This window comes from Diplotaxodon limnothrissa, linkage group LG18 (assembly GCF_057381915.1).
Source record: "Diplotaxodon limnothrissa isolate DT_005_m linkage group LG18, D_limnothrissa_male_GT1.1, whole genome shotgun sequence".
NCBI classification, from domain to species: domain Eukaryota; kingdom Metazoa; phylum Chordata; class Actinopteri; order Cichliformes; family Cichlidae; genus Diplotaxodon; species Diplotaxodon limnothrissa.
The window spans coordinates 8701071-8715553 of record NC_140613.1 but is presented as its reverse complement, the minus strand read 5'-3'; the positions used below and the strand labels follow the sequence as shown (position 1 = coordinate 8715553).

General features: G+C 39.4%; 1 protein-coding gene across 1 annotated transcript in view; it reads right to left on the bottom strand.

The window, feature by feature from the left end:
- Positions 1–5295: 5295 nt before the first annotated feature.
- The window catches only part of kirrel1b (kirre like nephrin family adhesion molecule 1b), an 82813-nt gene continuing 73625 nt past the window's right edge, over positions 5296–14483 (bottom strand). The window contains exons 11-15 of the mRNA XM_085377118.1: positions 12677–12893; positions 10961–11068; positions 8099–8226; positions 7306–7380; positions 5296–6065 (exon numbers count right to left, since the gene is read on the bottom strand). Coding sequence (XP_085233244.1) covers positions 5406–6065; positions 7306–7380; positions 8099–8226; positions 10961–11068; positions 12677–12893 — 1188 coding nt within the window. The 3' untranslated portion in view covers positions 5296–5405. The remainder of the gene's footprint in view (positions 6066–7305; positions 7381–8098; positions 8227–10960; positions 11069–12676; positions 12894–14483) is intronic.

Here is a 14483-nt window from a genome sequence, read left to right as displayed (position 1 = left end):
ATTTAAAAAAACAAAAAAGAGGATTATGGAGAATATATGCTTACTTAAGCACACAGGCTGTCCCTCTTTTGTCGCGGTGTACACCTTCATTTCACTGTACCGATCATTGTCATCATATGCTTTAAGATATCAAGCAGAACATCAGTTAATCTTGTTCGCTCGTGCAGCTGTTTCGGAGAACAGACAAGCTCAGCAGCTGGATGAGGGACAAGTGGACCAGTTCAGCTTCTTCCTCGTTTCCATAGGCTATATGCCACGTCTCCTTCAATCTGTTTTACCAGCTGTTCAGCTTTTCACTAGGGTTTGACTGATATATTGTTTGAAAGGTCACAAAGAGCACTGTTCATTTTTCCCAAAGTGCCACATATACATTGTTTACATGGAACTTTGTAAGTATTAAGAAGATCAAAATACACATTTTGAAGCGTTTTAGAATACTTAAAAATTTAGCACCAATCGAAGCGCCTGAAAATGAACCCTTCCTATTCTAACAGGGCACATTATGTAACATTAAATGATGATGTTGTTCGCTCAAGGCCACTCAGAATTCTCGGCCATTCAATTCAGTTACAGGAGTTTACACTTTTTAAAATTTAATGTGAGCAACCAAATGTAACAAAGTTGTGTGCCTTTCTGTTTTGACTTAACAATACTTTGAAAGTGTGTTGCAATAATAGGATTTCCTGTTTCAAATCGTTATTTGGCCAATCAACATCCATTAACAGAGTTTTATTTGTGTTTCACGTTAATTCTGAATGATACTGTGTGAGTGAACACTAGAATAAAATGTGGTCTTTTTTTTGTCCAGAAGCAGATGTTGACAATTATTTTTGCTGATGAGCTCCATTCACTGCTCTTCATTAAATATTGCATATGGGAAATGGTTTTATCAACTGTGACTTGCTTTGACAGCTTTGAGTGTTTTCTCAGTCAACTTCTTGGGGTCCCGACGTCATGAGCAGAAGTGAATCTGGCAGCAAAATCAAAGGATGCTGCAGCTTGAAAGTCAGGAAGGCCTGCCTTAGAAAACATACTCTACTCTGAGACCATAACTTATAAAGTGAACATCATGTTGTGTTAGTAAGAGTTGGAATGATTGACAGAGCCGATAAAGTCATCAGCAAAGTGTTAATTGAAGTCATAGATAATGTGTTGGGGCTATTTCTCCATAGACTTCTACACAAACTGACTTCTTCCTTCACCCAAAGTTATTTGCTGTGTACTGTACTGCTCTGTGTCCCTTTGTGTCATTGGCATTTAACACAGAAGGTTTATTTCTCATAGGATTAGCTTTCATTTGAACTTTGCGCATGGACTGAAAATTTTTAATCTGCCATCGGTGATTAAATTATGACACTATTACGGGTTAATGAAACAATTAAAGCACATCACCTTGGAATACCAGTACCATTTTGATCTCAGATGAGGTTGGATGTAAACTAGATTACAGAGTATACACAGTAATATGCAGTAGTAAGGTTGCAAAAAATATTTTCAAATATTCATTTAACTGTTAAATATTACATTTTCTTTGTGTAGCCTAGCTGTGGTCAGGAGTGATCTCCATCATGCCAGCAGGTGACAACACAACTGTTTGATCGCTATTATATTTGCTGAAAATATCAGTCAAACCCTAATTTTTAAAGCTCAGTGGTTCCCACATATTTCAGATGATATGAAAACACACTTGGGTTACATGTAGCCAAAACACACGCACTCCCACAAACACTCACAATCACATATGAGCTTAAATAAACACAATAAACACAAATGGCTGTTGCATTTGTTTTTCTGCTCAGTTCATTTTTTGCACAGTCTTCTGGCACTCACTGGAAACTCCAAAAGGTAAAAATGGACACCGAGCCACTTCAGTCACTGTTGGCCGGGCCTGTCACAGCACAGCACAGCATGGAACGGAGCAGTTAGCTGTTGGTCTGGCCTGAATATAGCCTGCGTTGGCCTAGTTGAGGCAGAATTTTGGCTATTTGTGGCCTGGCTGGGCAGTCGTTTTGGCCACGGATGCACAAAACCCTTCTCACTTTTCACTGGGTTGATTAATTAGAACCCGTCTATCTGATGCATACAACATAAAATAAAGTACTGTCTTTAAAAGTTAAATCACACGCTTTCAACTACAGTGGTGATGAATCACTATAAAGTAATAGAAAAAAAATAAAATACTGATTTTCTTGAAAAGAAACATGATTATGGAATAATTTAACAATGGATGAATGTCATGAGCTCATGAAGCTATATAGTCTCTAAAAAAGACACCCGACATACAAACATTTATGCAAGCAAGATAGATATATCGACCCCATATGTTGTAATCTTGGAAGAAAGCTATGCTGCGATGATTTTTTTTTTTCCATGAAAAGGCAGGTTCATCCTCTAAATTTGGAAGCTTGTAGGTGGCAATTAATATGACATGGGGGAGAGAGTAGAGTACTCCTTCTACATAAGAGCATCAGTACACATTGCAGTGACAGGTACATATGGAAAAGGGGGGAAAAGGACATAAAATAACAACCCAGTGGGGTAAACACCTCTTCTCTTCCAAATCACACATCTTTTCGTTGCTGAACCAAATCTAAACACATGGTCTGCATTTTTGGCATCTGTGGTGTCTTTTACATATTCATATGTCCCCACTGTCAACAAACCGTAAACAGTAAAGAGGTAAAAACTAAGTACCTGGATGGCCTGGCCATGTATTTGTTGGCCTCAGTACCTCCTCTGTGTCAAATGTACTCCTTCTACACAAGGTCATAACGACATTGTATGTCAGATGCAAAATACTGCGCAGCTACAACTCTGTAAAAGGGTTGTAAAGAGGTAATAGTATGCAATACCAAGGCTGTGATAACCATATAAATTTAAAAGGCTGCTCCACCTGCCATTCTTTTCTCTGAAAAGGTTTATATAGTGACCTTGGAGCTACAAGGTTCAATCTGATGTTCTAATCAGAAACGGTGTGTCTGTGGTTTCATTTCTCTGTGTTTATTCAAAACAGAGGCAATAAATACATTTTTTACAGCCCCTTAGCACACAATTACCATAATATACCGAGAGGGGTTGATAGGGCGGCTGATACACTCAATGATTACCTCTGGAGGTGCTGAGATTTCAGGCTTCCCTTTGCAGCCTGGGGTCTTATTTTAAAACACCACTATTATCTGTTCTCAGATTTTAACTGCTGTAGAATAAAGGTACAAGTGGGTGAAACTTTATTGCTTCTGCTCTCTCGTAACTGTGTCTGTCCAGTAAAGTATACACAGTACAGTATGTGCTCTTAGGAAAAGGTACAATTCCCAAGAGTTGCTAAAAATGTGAACTGTCTTAATCTTTTGTGAGCAATAAAACTGGAGATCAGCTGATGAACCTTATAAGCTAAAGGTCAGTATATAGTGAAGACTGATGCTGCTGCATCTAATCAACAAACACGTCACCAGAAGGTGAAGTTTTGAAGTTATACGGTGAAGCAATCCAACCAAATCTCAGTAACAAAGTGTGCAAATTGTAACAACATTAGTGTGATAATCATTGCAAATGGCCAAACAGCTATTCAGTGACATTACTTTAGAGGAGCAACGTTTTAAATGCTGATCATAGGGGTTAAAGGTCAATCACATGCATCAAAAGCTGACACAACATAATGGGAAAAATCTCGGACATAACATACCACCAAATTCCTGCTGCAGTGAGGAAACCAGCATACTTACACATACTTCAAAATGTACAAAGTACCATATGAGCTAGATAGAATCCTCTGTACTTTCACTTTGATATGTTTGAACCTTCTCTTTGCTTGCAAAGTTTACAGCACAGCTCAACCTGAGCAGCTGCTGCTTCTCCATCCATTTCAATTGAATGTCGTCAACATTTGAAAAAGGCAGTCCAGTCAGAAGACTGGAAGTCAAAGAAAGAGCTTCACACCAAACAGAGATATCCATTAAAGACATTTGCCTTTGCTGGATATTCATCATTCTGAAGTGAAGCTCTTCATGTTTTTTCTAATTTAAGTCTACAACATCCACTTTAAAAACACCATCCATCTCTTTGTAAAGGAACGTTTCCAATACGATGCCACATACACATTAAAAAGTGAGTGTCACCCAAAACGCTGAACCTTTGGTCCACAACTCCTTATAAAAATACTATAAAATGTTTCTGAATGCCGTTTTTTTTTTTTTTTTTCAATACCGTTCCGTATAAATATGGAAAAAAAATCTATTCTACTGTGCAAGTGATAGAAACACATACGTTTTTGACACTGAGGACAGGGGAGGTATCTTTTTGTACAAATTGCAGAAATTCATTTAATGAAAAAGCACTCCCACCTCGTTTCACAAAAACCATTTATAGCATTGACCTTGAGTGAAATGTATAGAAATGCATCATGATGATAAAAATGAAAGATGGGGTGAAGGAGCATAGAAACGCTTGCTACCGCTCCGGTCATCTTAGATGTGGCATGTACAAAATCTCATCATCCAGAGCACCTCATTGTCCACGCTTTACAAAAAGAAGACACGTCTTAATAGTTCGTATGTGTTGGCACATAAGCACTGGCACTCTGGTCACTCACCTTAAGAAGCTTTGTCCCATTTAAATCAAGGTAGATCTTGTAAGGAATGGCAATTGGGTGAGTTTTAGTGAGGAAAGGGGAGTCAAAAAGTGCCACATATACTATTAGTCCAAGCTGCCCCATTGATGCAATACATAGAAACAAATAGGCTTGTAGAGATCTGTGTGTGTGTGTCTGCACATGTGTGTTCTGCAATTTGTTAGAGTCACTAAGTGTAAAACGTGTGACTAGCAGAGGGGTTTGCTGTAGGTCAATGTACTGCATCACAATGTATAGTTTTGTACAAGGAAACATCTTTAAAATGACCCTAATCTCCATGTGCGGTTATTTACAGAGATGGGGTGGCAGGACCATGTGATGCAAGAAAACGGTCCAAGAGCAAGATGAGAATTGCTGGAAGAGAAAGGATCACTCGGCATCCCCTAAGCTCCTCTTCTTCATCGTGTCTTCAAAGTGCTCTTCTTGTCTTTTTGTCTGTTTTCTCTTGATTGTGGCTCTCGCTGTTGTTTTTATTGGAGCATAAACATTGCAGACAGAAGATCTTCTTAGATGTGTATGAATATCGCTGTGCATGTGTTGCATGTATTGCTGTGAACCGTACAATATGCGATGCTGCTAACTGCTGGGTGTTTTATCAACTCAGAAAATTAGCCGAATACCATGCAGTGGTTAGGATGAAAACAGAAAACAGATTCTTAGGTGTTTATGTATAGATATGAGGGCATTTTTTGAAAATTTCAAAGATTTTTTTTATGTTTCTGTGTAATAAGTACTGCTCCTGTAAAAAGCAAATCCAAAAAGCTTGTATACCACTTTCTCACACATGAGTCTGCATTCGTTGTGTGTGTCTCTGCGAATAGTCAGAAGGTGGAGATGAGTATGAGAAGCGAGTGGAGCTTCCATACTTTCCCAGCCCTGTTTCAGGACTTTGTGGTCCTGGTCCTGGTCCTGGTCCAGGTCCTGGTCCTGGTCCTGGTCCTGGCCCCGGTCCTGGACCTGGCCCTGTCCCTTGTCCCGTTGGGTACATCTCATAGGCTGGCCCTTCCTCTATGGGTGGAGCAAAGCCCATGCGGTAGCTGGGATACTGGGAAGGGTATCCGTAGTTGTCATAAGCCAGTTGGGTGGTGCTGTCCAGCAGGCCACAGTCTCCAGGGTATTCTCCGGGTGACTGAAGAGCTGGATTAGCAGGGGCTTGCTGGCTTTGTGCTGCCCTGGAGAATGTGTTGAATTGGGCATAAGTAGAATGGGACATCCTGGATGGTGGACGGGGGTCGTAGCAGCCAGCTCTTGAGCCCGGCACCGCACTGGGGGGAACTGCACCGCTGGCAGACGCAGAGGGTCCGCTGGAAGTCGCTCCTGCTGGTCCGCTGCTTGGGTTTGGAGAGCGAAACTCTCCCTGGTAGTGGACGACCCGGGACTGGGGGCGCGCCTCGTCATGGGTTGTAGCACGGACATTGTAGTAGCCATTGGTTGGATCCTGTGATCAGAAAAAGAATATAGATTTTTCAGTAAATCCTAATATTTCTCTCTCTTCATATACGATCTGTTCTGTGCTTGTGTTAGCTTAGTTTACACTTTGTTTCTATTACAAAAACTGTCTCTTTTGTATAGAGTGTATAAAAAAGCCAGCTTAGATTTTTCTTTGAATCCATTGGAGTCGCCCTACCCCCAACCCCCACCCCTCATCTGCTGGCCAATGGTATATAATCCAGGTTTAAGACATGTATGCGTCTTTTAAATATAATCTATTCTTAGTAAGGCATTAATGTTTTTTATAGACTACTAAAGGGTTAGTATGCCAAGCAAGTGGTGAATATTTTTACCACTTGTTTGGGATAGGCCTATGTATTTTATATTACACTGTTGCTACAAAACAAATCAAAAGGAAAAAAGTATAATAATCTAAAAATAAAAGTTATATTAGAGTTCTACAAATCTTGCATTATGTTGTCTTATATTGCTGAAATTGTAGAATGTCACAAGATATGCATGGTGATAATGGTGGTGTGCTGTTGTTTCATGCATACACACAAAAATGTAATGATATGAGTAATGCAGCACTGTGTATGTGTAATAGAAATTCATTATTAAATACCAAAATATTACCAAAGACAGATATGTACTCTAATTACATTTACATATAAAGGGTTACGTCCAAATATTTAATATTTTTTATTTCTTGACAAAACTGCTGGGAAAGACCAAAACCACCAAGGCCAGGACTATTTACTATTTACAAAGAGTTGTTTCTACACAGGCTCTTTGCATTTGGTAGTATGGACTAAAATTCAAAGCAGTGTTTTTGACTTTGACTCTTCTTTGAACTTGCACCTCCTCATCTAGGATTGAAATCAATATGAATTCCTCCACTGTCTGCCATGCCCACAACAAGCCGAATATGCCAAAAAAGGCTCTAACTTACAGTACGGTGTAAAGATTGTATAGAAACAATGAAAAACTCTGCTAACACTGAAACGCTGGATATCAAACCTGAAACTTCAGCATCCTGTGGGGTTTCTATGCCAGGACACTCACACTCAAAAAAAAGGCACTACAGAAAAAGTTGCTTTAACTGTGATGTAAAGCCAGGACCTGAAGAACATGATCACAAATCTCATGCACCACGCCAAATGTCCAGCGATGCTCTAGATAAGTGTTTTTTTATTTATTTTAATCCAGCGCGAGCATGCCAACATATCTTCGCTGACTCATCTCACCTTGAGCTCGTACTCCTCCCGGGTGTCACTCTCGCTTCTGACGTCCTGCTTCAGGTCCATGTCATCTTTGAATGGCTGAGTGGAGGGAGAGAGGGAAACAGAGGGCAGAAACTAAACCATCAAACAACGAAACACACACACGGAAAGAGGGAGGGTGAAAAAGGAAAGGAGGAAGAAGAGAGGGAGGGGAGAGGAAAACAGAGTTTCAGGTTTTGAATCCCAAGAGACCGGAAGACGAGAAACGGTTAGTTGTTGGAGAAAAAGGTGTTTTTGCCCGAGCTTTAAAACCGCGTCAGAGGAGCTGCGTCGATTAGATTCTCCAGGACTTCCGGGGTTGAATTCTCCTCTAAAAGGAACAAAATGTTAAAATGAGTGTGTGTCTGTATATTTGTTTATTATTTCTGTGTTTTTTGTGTGCACAAATATGTGTGCATTGAGGAAAAACGGTGTATTTTTCCCCCAGTTAGTTTTTCTCCTGTATCTATGCGTGAATGTCTTGTCCTTGTTTCTCCTCATATGTGTGTGTACACATGCTTCATTGTGCTTTATTGATTTTGAGTCGAGTGTGTGCGCGCATATATTTTGACATCTTTTTTATGGATTTGTGTTTTTAGTGTGTCTTTAGTGAGGCCTTGTGCGTGTGTCTTTGTTCCCATTGTGTGATTGTGAGAACGTCTGTGTGTGCCTCTCCTGCCAAGTCGCCTTTAGTGTCAGTGTATCTGTACATTTAAGGCCATTGACCCATACGCCTCCTCTCCACGGCCCCCGGTGACTCAGATGGGAGTTTACTCACAGAGTACATAGCCTTGACCATCCGGGTTGCTGTGGAGACGTTGGCCGCCTCCTCCTCCAGGCTGTGGGTTTCTTTGTTCACCGTTTCTACCTTGATGTCTGGTTTACCGAGGGTGACACCCCTTCGACCTGGAAGAAAAACACAACCGCCGGTTATAATGTGTGGTAATGTTAAGATAAATGATTGACTTCTTTTTCAGTCTAGCTAGAAAAGTAGCAAGAAAAGAAAACTTCAGCATTATTTTTTGTTTTAAATTTGTTCAGCTTGCCTGGTTCATTATTTGCCTTGGCATGCTGACAGCCTTAAAAGAAATGAAAAATATCACAACATGAACTCTAAAGATATGACAGTGAAAGAATATGCTAAAATATCTCCACTCTACTTGGGCAATAATTTCTTTATCAGGGGTTGTTTTGATTAAAATTTATAAGAAAGATAAATATCGTTTCAGCAGATGTCTCTGTCTGCAAATCCAAGGATGATTCATTATTTGCTTTGTTGTCTTTTATAGACAAACTTCTCAGTTTTAACCACCTTTGTCCTTTCCTTGTAGGTGTGATATTAGTTTTTTCTTATTTGTTTATGTGGTTATCATTTTGTATTCTGTGTCTATATGTATTCTTTCATAGTTTGTGTATCTTGGTATACTGTCGTTTTTAATACATCTGCTTGGCTGGACTTTGTATTTTGGGTCGGCTACTGTTTCGTACGGTGGCCCTGAGAGGCCAAACGGACTGCAACTTAAGAAAACACCAGCAATAAGAAAAACGCTGCAAAAGCACACAAAACACAACGGAAATAGGACAAACGACGACGGGAATAGGAAAAAACTGATTTCCAAAATCACAAGGGAAGTGTTTCTGGGGAGACAATAACCTGATGGACCAGTTGCAGGAACCCAAAACGATTCATATAATACTTATGACGGATTTTTAGGCTAATAGTTAGGCTAACACACTTACCTCTCATCTTTTCTTTCCTCACAAAACCGATAGATCGTCCACTTCTTTTAAGTGTCTCCCAGCGCAATTAGCATATTTTGGCTCCTGCAACTGGTCCGTCGGGTTATTGTCTCCCCAGAAACACTTCCCTTGAGCTTTTGGAAATCTGTTTTTTCCTATTTCCGTTTTGTTTTGTGTGCTTTTGCAGTGTTTTTCTTATTGCTGGTGTTTTCTTAAGTTGCAGTCCGTTTGGCCTCTCAGGGCCACCGTAGTTTCGTGTTTCTGACTTCAGCAGCTTAGTTTTCTAAAAGTAGACGCTGTGGAAGTGTCTGCAATTTTTATTTTAAAAAAGCCTTCAGAACAAATAGCATACCATGTGAAAGAATCAAATTTTTTTTAGCCAGTTTTCTCAAAAACAAGCAGCTCCACAAGTGGATTTGAAATAAAAACAAAATGATGACGTCCTTTACCTGTAGACTTTCAGCTTCACTGTAGGAATGACAGTCATTTATTAAATATTTTTCCATTTATATGGCTCAAAAGTAATTGGACAAACTGTCATAATTTTAAATGTTGGGAAAGTTTTTAATACTTGGATGAGATTCTTTTGCAGTCAATGAATGCCTGAAGTCTCAGCCCTGAGTTATGTTTCCTTCCTGCAGCCGTTTCAGTCTCAGTTGCTGCTCATTTTTGGGTCATTCTGCATTCCTTTTTTACAGTTTTAATAAATGAGAAGCTGCTCTGTTGAGTTGAGATCAGGTGACTGTCTTGGCCACTCCACAATATCAATTTTTTTTACTTTGAGAAACTCTTTTGCAGCATGCTTCGGCTCAGTATCCATTTGCACAGGCCCGTGCTATAACATTACTATAATATTATTATAACATCCGTGTGCTCTTTCTCTCCTCCATACGTTTCTATTAAACCCTTCAAATTAAAGCTGGAAAACCTAAACCCCACCTTTCCAACACATTTTGTGAATTTAAACTTGGTAAAAGTCAACCTAAAATGTTGATATTAAATATACTTACTGTGTGCAAATGGCTTTATTGAGCTAGGATAAGGCAGTCTTGTCTATAACTGCAAACATGTAAATATTAGGGCAATAAAAGAAGTGTATTTCTATACTGTCTCGTGCAACTTAAAATGCTCAACTCAACATGCTTCAGTCGCAAAGCAGTCAACATTTGTCAGCACAAACAACTCACTTCCACAGCCAGAAACCTTAAAAGTAGAGATTTAAATCTGTGAAGTGTCGCGCTGCATCGTAGACGACAAATGAAAGACTGTTTATCTGGAGCCACAAAGATGTTTGTTTGAGTTTCTATTTCCAAACGGTGTCTTTTCTGTAGAGGTGTTATCAGCTCTGAACCAGAAAAAAATACACTCTTATCCACAGAAAATCCCTCTGGGGACTCTGCCAGTCACCTTCACTGTCTTTCCCACTTCTTTATTTGAGATGGAGCAGCTCAAAATTAAACAACTAAGAGACGCCACTTGTTTTCAGCTCCCCGTTTAACAGAAACGTGATTTGTGTTCATAAATACTAATTGGATTGCTGCAGGCTGTAGAAATAACATATAGGAATTCATAATTTAAATACTATTCACCTCTGAATGCTCTTGTTTTCTGCTCTGTTGTTTATGTACTTTATCTAGCATAGAAGCAGCTTATAAATATAAGTCAAAAGAATTAAAAGGGAAATGTACAGTAGGCGTTTTAAGGCAGTTTGCCATATTATATGAATATTCATTAATATCGCTTGCTATATGGCTGGCAAGTGTCCCTTTTTTCCAGGAAAAGCAGAATGACAGTTGTAGAGAGTGGATAAAAGAAAGACTGATAGACACACACACACACACAATATAAGTGTGTGGATGCCCCTACACAAACACATTAGAGAGCGACTGTGTGCACTCACTGCCTTTGCGTTGGCGGTACAGGAAGAAGGCGAGCGCCAGTAGAAAAATAAGCAGCAGAATGGAGGAGCCCACCGTGCCACCAGCGATAATTCCCACTGGAACAATATCTGAAACAAACACATGCAGAAAAAGGGTATGGGGTTGAGGGACAGCTGCTGCCTCATTGTTACAGAAACCTGCGCGGATGCAGCGTCGTTTAAGCACAAATCCACTGGTGTTCTAGCTTAATATTGAATCTCTGAGGGCTGCTTCTGTTGATAAGGCGCAGAAGCAGCACTAGTCAGACAAGGAATGAAATGCTTTAAGTGAACATGTGAGGGGAAAATCCAGGCTCCGTCTCTTTTTCTCGCTTTCAAAGATGTTTGGGAGATTTTCTGAAGCCGGCGAAATCTGACAGTTGAAACAATAACAGTTTGACAGAGCATGGAGAAGCCATTTTCTCAATGTAATGTGGCATACCAAGCTCTGGCAATAAAATATGTAACCATCCAGAATGGACTAACAACACTATCTATCTGTTCTCTGGCTGAGGCCACAGCTTAATAATCTTGTTCAAGGGCATTTGAGCTTGTAAGGAAGAGAAGAACATCTTGTTCGGGGACATTAAGTTCCCCGTCTGATTTTTTTTTTCTGTAAACAAATTCAGCGCTTAAAAACTCAGCTGTTTGCCTTCATCACAAAACAAACGACAAAGCACACAACCAACCGTCATCAAATTTGGAATTAAGTTTCTTAATTCTTATGATGAAGATTACGTGATATTGCCTTTCTTCAGTTGAGCCACACACATAGATGAGTGAGGAGCATCTAGAAATGAAGAGATATAGAGATTTTTAATATGAAACATCCAGTTGATATTTCATTCTTTATATTAATATTTTGTTGATGTAAATTCCTGTTGCGCATCACAAAAAGCTCACCCAGAAAAAAATTTTCTTCATGGTATTTAAAGCCCAACAAATTAATTTAACACCTTCCTAATAAATTATTTCCAAAGCCAATTTTTTTGAAAAATTGGAAAGCTGGAGTATTTCTCACAAAGTTTGCCACATCCGAATGATTTATACAGAAACGCCACACCTGGAACCCAACAATGAGAACTTTGCAACTCATAAATTTAACTACAGTTAAAGCGTTTTGCATTCACAAAAGGCTTCCCTCAGAAAAGTCCAGTGTAATGTTAACATCCATGGTTGCTACATATAATCTTTGTCTTCTTCTATGCTTTTGCTTTATGTATGTAAACTTCCACAATGCAGTAGCCAAACAGAAAACATAATTCTAGCATTAAACTAGGAAGGCAAGAGGGGTTTTGTGCTTCTGCCAGTGGAGTAGTTGTGTATCTATGTGTTTGAAAAGGCAAGAACAGCAGCTCATGAAAATTAGATACACATTTATGATATATTTGATAAATATTTTAATTCTGTTTACTAACATATTTACTACTACTTACTGCAATCTGCATTGATCACGCTCAAAATTGATCAAGCTTCATCTGTGCTTTAAAGTTGAACAAGTTATAAAAAAAACAACCTAAAACCCTAACTTCAACACAGTCTCTCCATAATGATGCATTATAATTCCATTATGCTAATATTTGAATTGATAATAGCAAGTAAAGATGACTGTAGTTTATTTTCTGTAATGTGTACATGTGAGGAGTACTCAGCATGACCACCATGTTCAACATATGTTTCCCTTCCCCCCCTTCATACCCTTCTCCTCCAGTGTGATAATCATGGTGCCAGGTCCGAAGGAGTTCCAGGCAGTGCAGTTGTACGGGGAGTGGAAGTCTGACTCCATGACATTGTTGATGGTCAGGGTGGAGAGAACAGCCCCGCCTTGAGATGGAGGTTTACTCTGCTCCACTGTGTACCTCTCCATTAGTGTGCCTTTCTCTTTTTCCCAGACGTTTTCCTTCCACGCCCAAACCTGTAACAAAGATACCAAAGGCCTGACTTCTAAACCTGACAGAGAAGAGGCCAAGGCTATCACACACAGCTGGTAAAATAAATTTTAAGATGTCAGTAAAACATTTTGTAGTTTGCATTTGTTCTGTTTCTTCAAAGCCTCTAAAAAAGCTGCCCAAGTGTACTTCAGTTTTAGATTAAGTTAAGAATAAAGACTTGATATATCTGTAAATATATAAATATGTGCCTAATCAACACATCTCCTCCAAGCTGTATTAATGTGATGCTGATCTAATCGCCAGCATCTGTAATTTGTTTGATTTTTATCTAAACTCCAACATTTTCTGCTGCAATCATCCACTTTAACCTCAGGGATCAATAATGCTGATTTCACTTTTTCACGATAGCCTCACATCAAGGGACGCGCACACACACACACACACACACACACACACACACACACACACACACACACACACGGGCTGTTGTTAAGACGTGTTAAAAGAGACAAAAGCGAGGAAATACATTTTAAGATCGAAAGATTATATTTTCACACCTTGGTAACTGGTACACTATTCCCCAATTAAAATGTGTGCGCAGAGTTTTCTGAGTGGGTGAGAAAACAGTTCTGCTTAAAAAGAAGAGACACACACACAGTGCAGCAAGTGTACACGAGAGGTAAAAACTCGAGCAGGTTTTTCTACTTAAAATCTGCTGAGGTGGAATTCCCAGGGTATTAAATATAGAGCATGACAATATCAAATATACATACACCCAAATGTTGGGCTAATGTACCTCTTAACCTGGCTTGAAAAAATAAAAAGGCGAATGTCTTTAAAGACTCAACCAGGGACGTTTTTTGCAGAACGCTTCGATTTCTTCACTCTCTCTCTTTAATCGCACTTCCTCACAATAATTATGTTGCACCACCTTTGTCTGCATCTCTGTCCCTCTTTCTCCGTACACACACACACACTGCCCACACTTTTTCATACACACACACACACACACACACACACACACACACACACACACACACACACACACACACAGAGCATCATACTTCATATTTTATGAGTCCCTGTGTCTCTGCATTAAGCCTAGACTATAATGTCATATCACATTATACGCTCTGAGCTCTCTGCCAATGCAGCAGGGGGCTGAAGCTTTCTAAAAGCTCTGATTTCTGTCATGTCGGCGCTGCACAATTGGATAATTGACGCTGAAAGGTACAAAATTTTACTCTCCCTCCATCTCTCTCCTTCTCATTTCGATCTACTTCACCCCCACTCTCTCTGACTCATTCTAGCCTTCAAACTTAAATGGTGTAAGTGGCTTTATTTCAGTTCTTTTTGCTTCTTTTTGTGATATGAGTGCATACTGGTCATCGTATTCTTTTTGAAATTTTATATAAAATGCCAAACCACTTATATTTTAACTTATATAAACCTCACTTTAAATTAAATTTGAGTTTGGTCAGGCATTGCTCTCAGTTACCTTAGGAGAAAAACAGCACACACAGCTGGTATGGCAAATTCAGGCAGATACTCAATTATAGTTTTCTGGAAAGGCAATCTGAGAGAAAGCTTTCTTTAAAAGAAATGATGGTGCT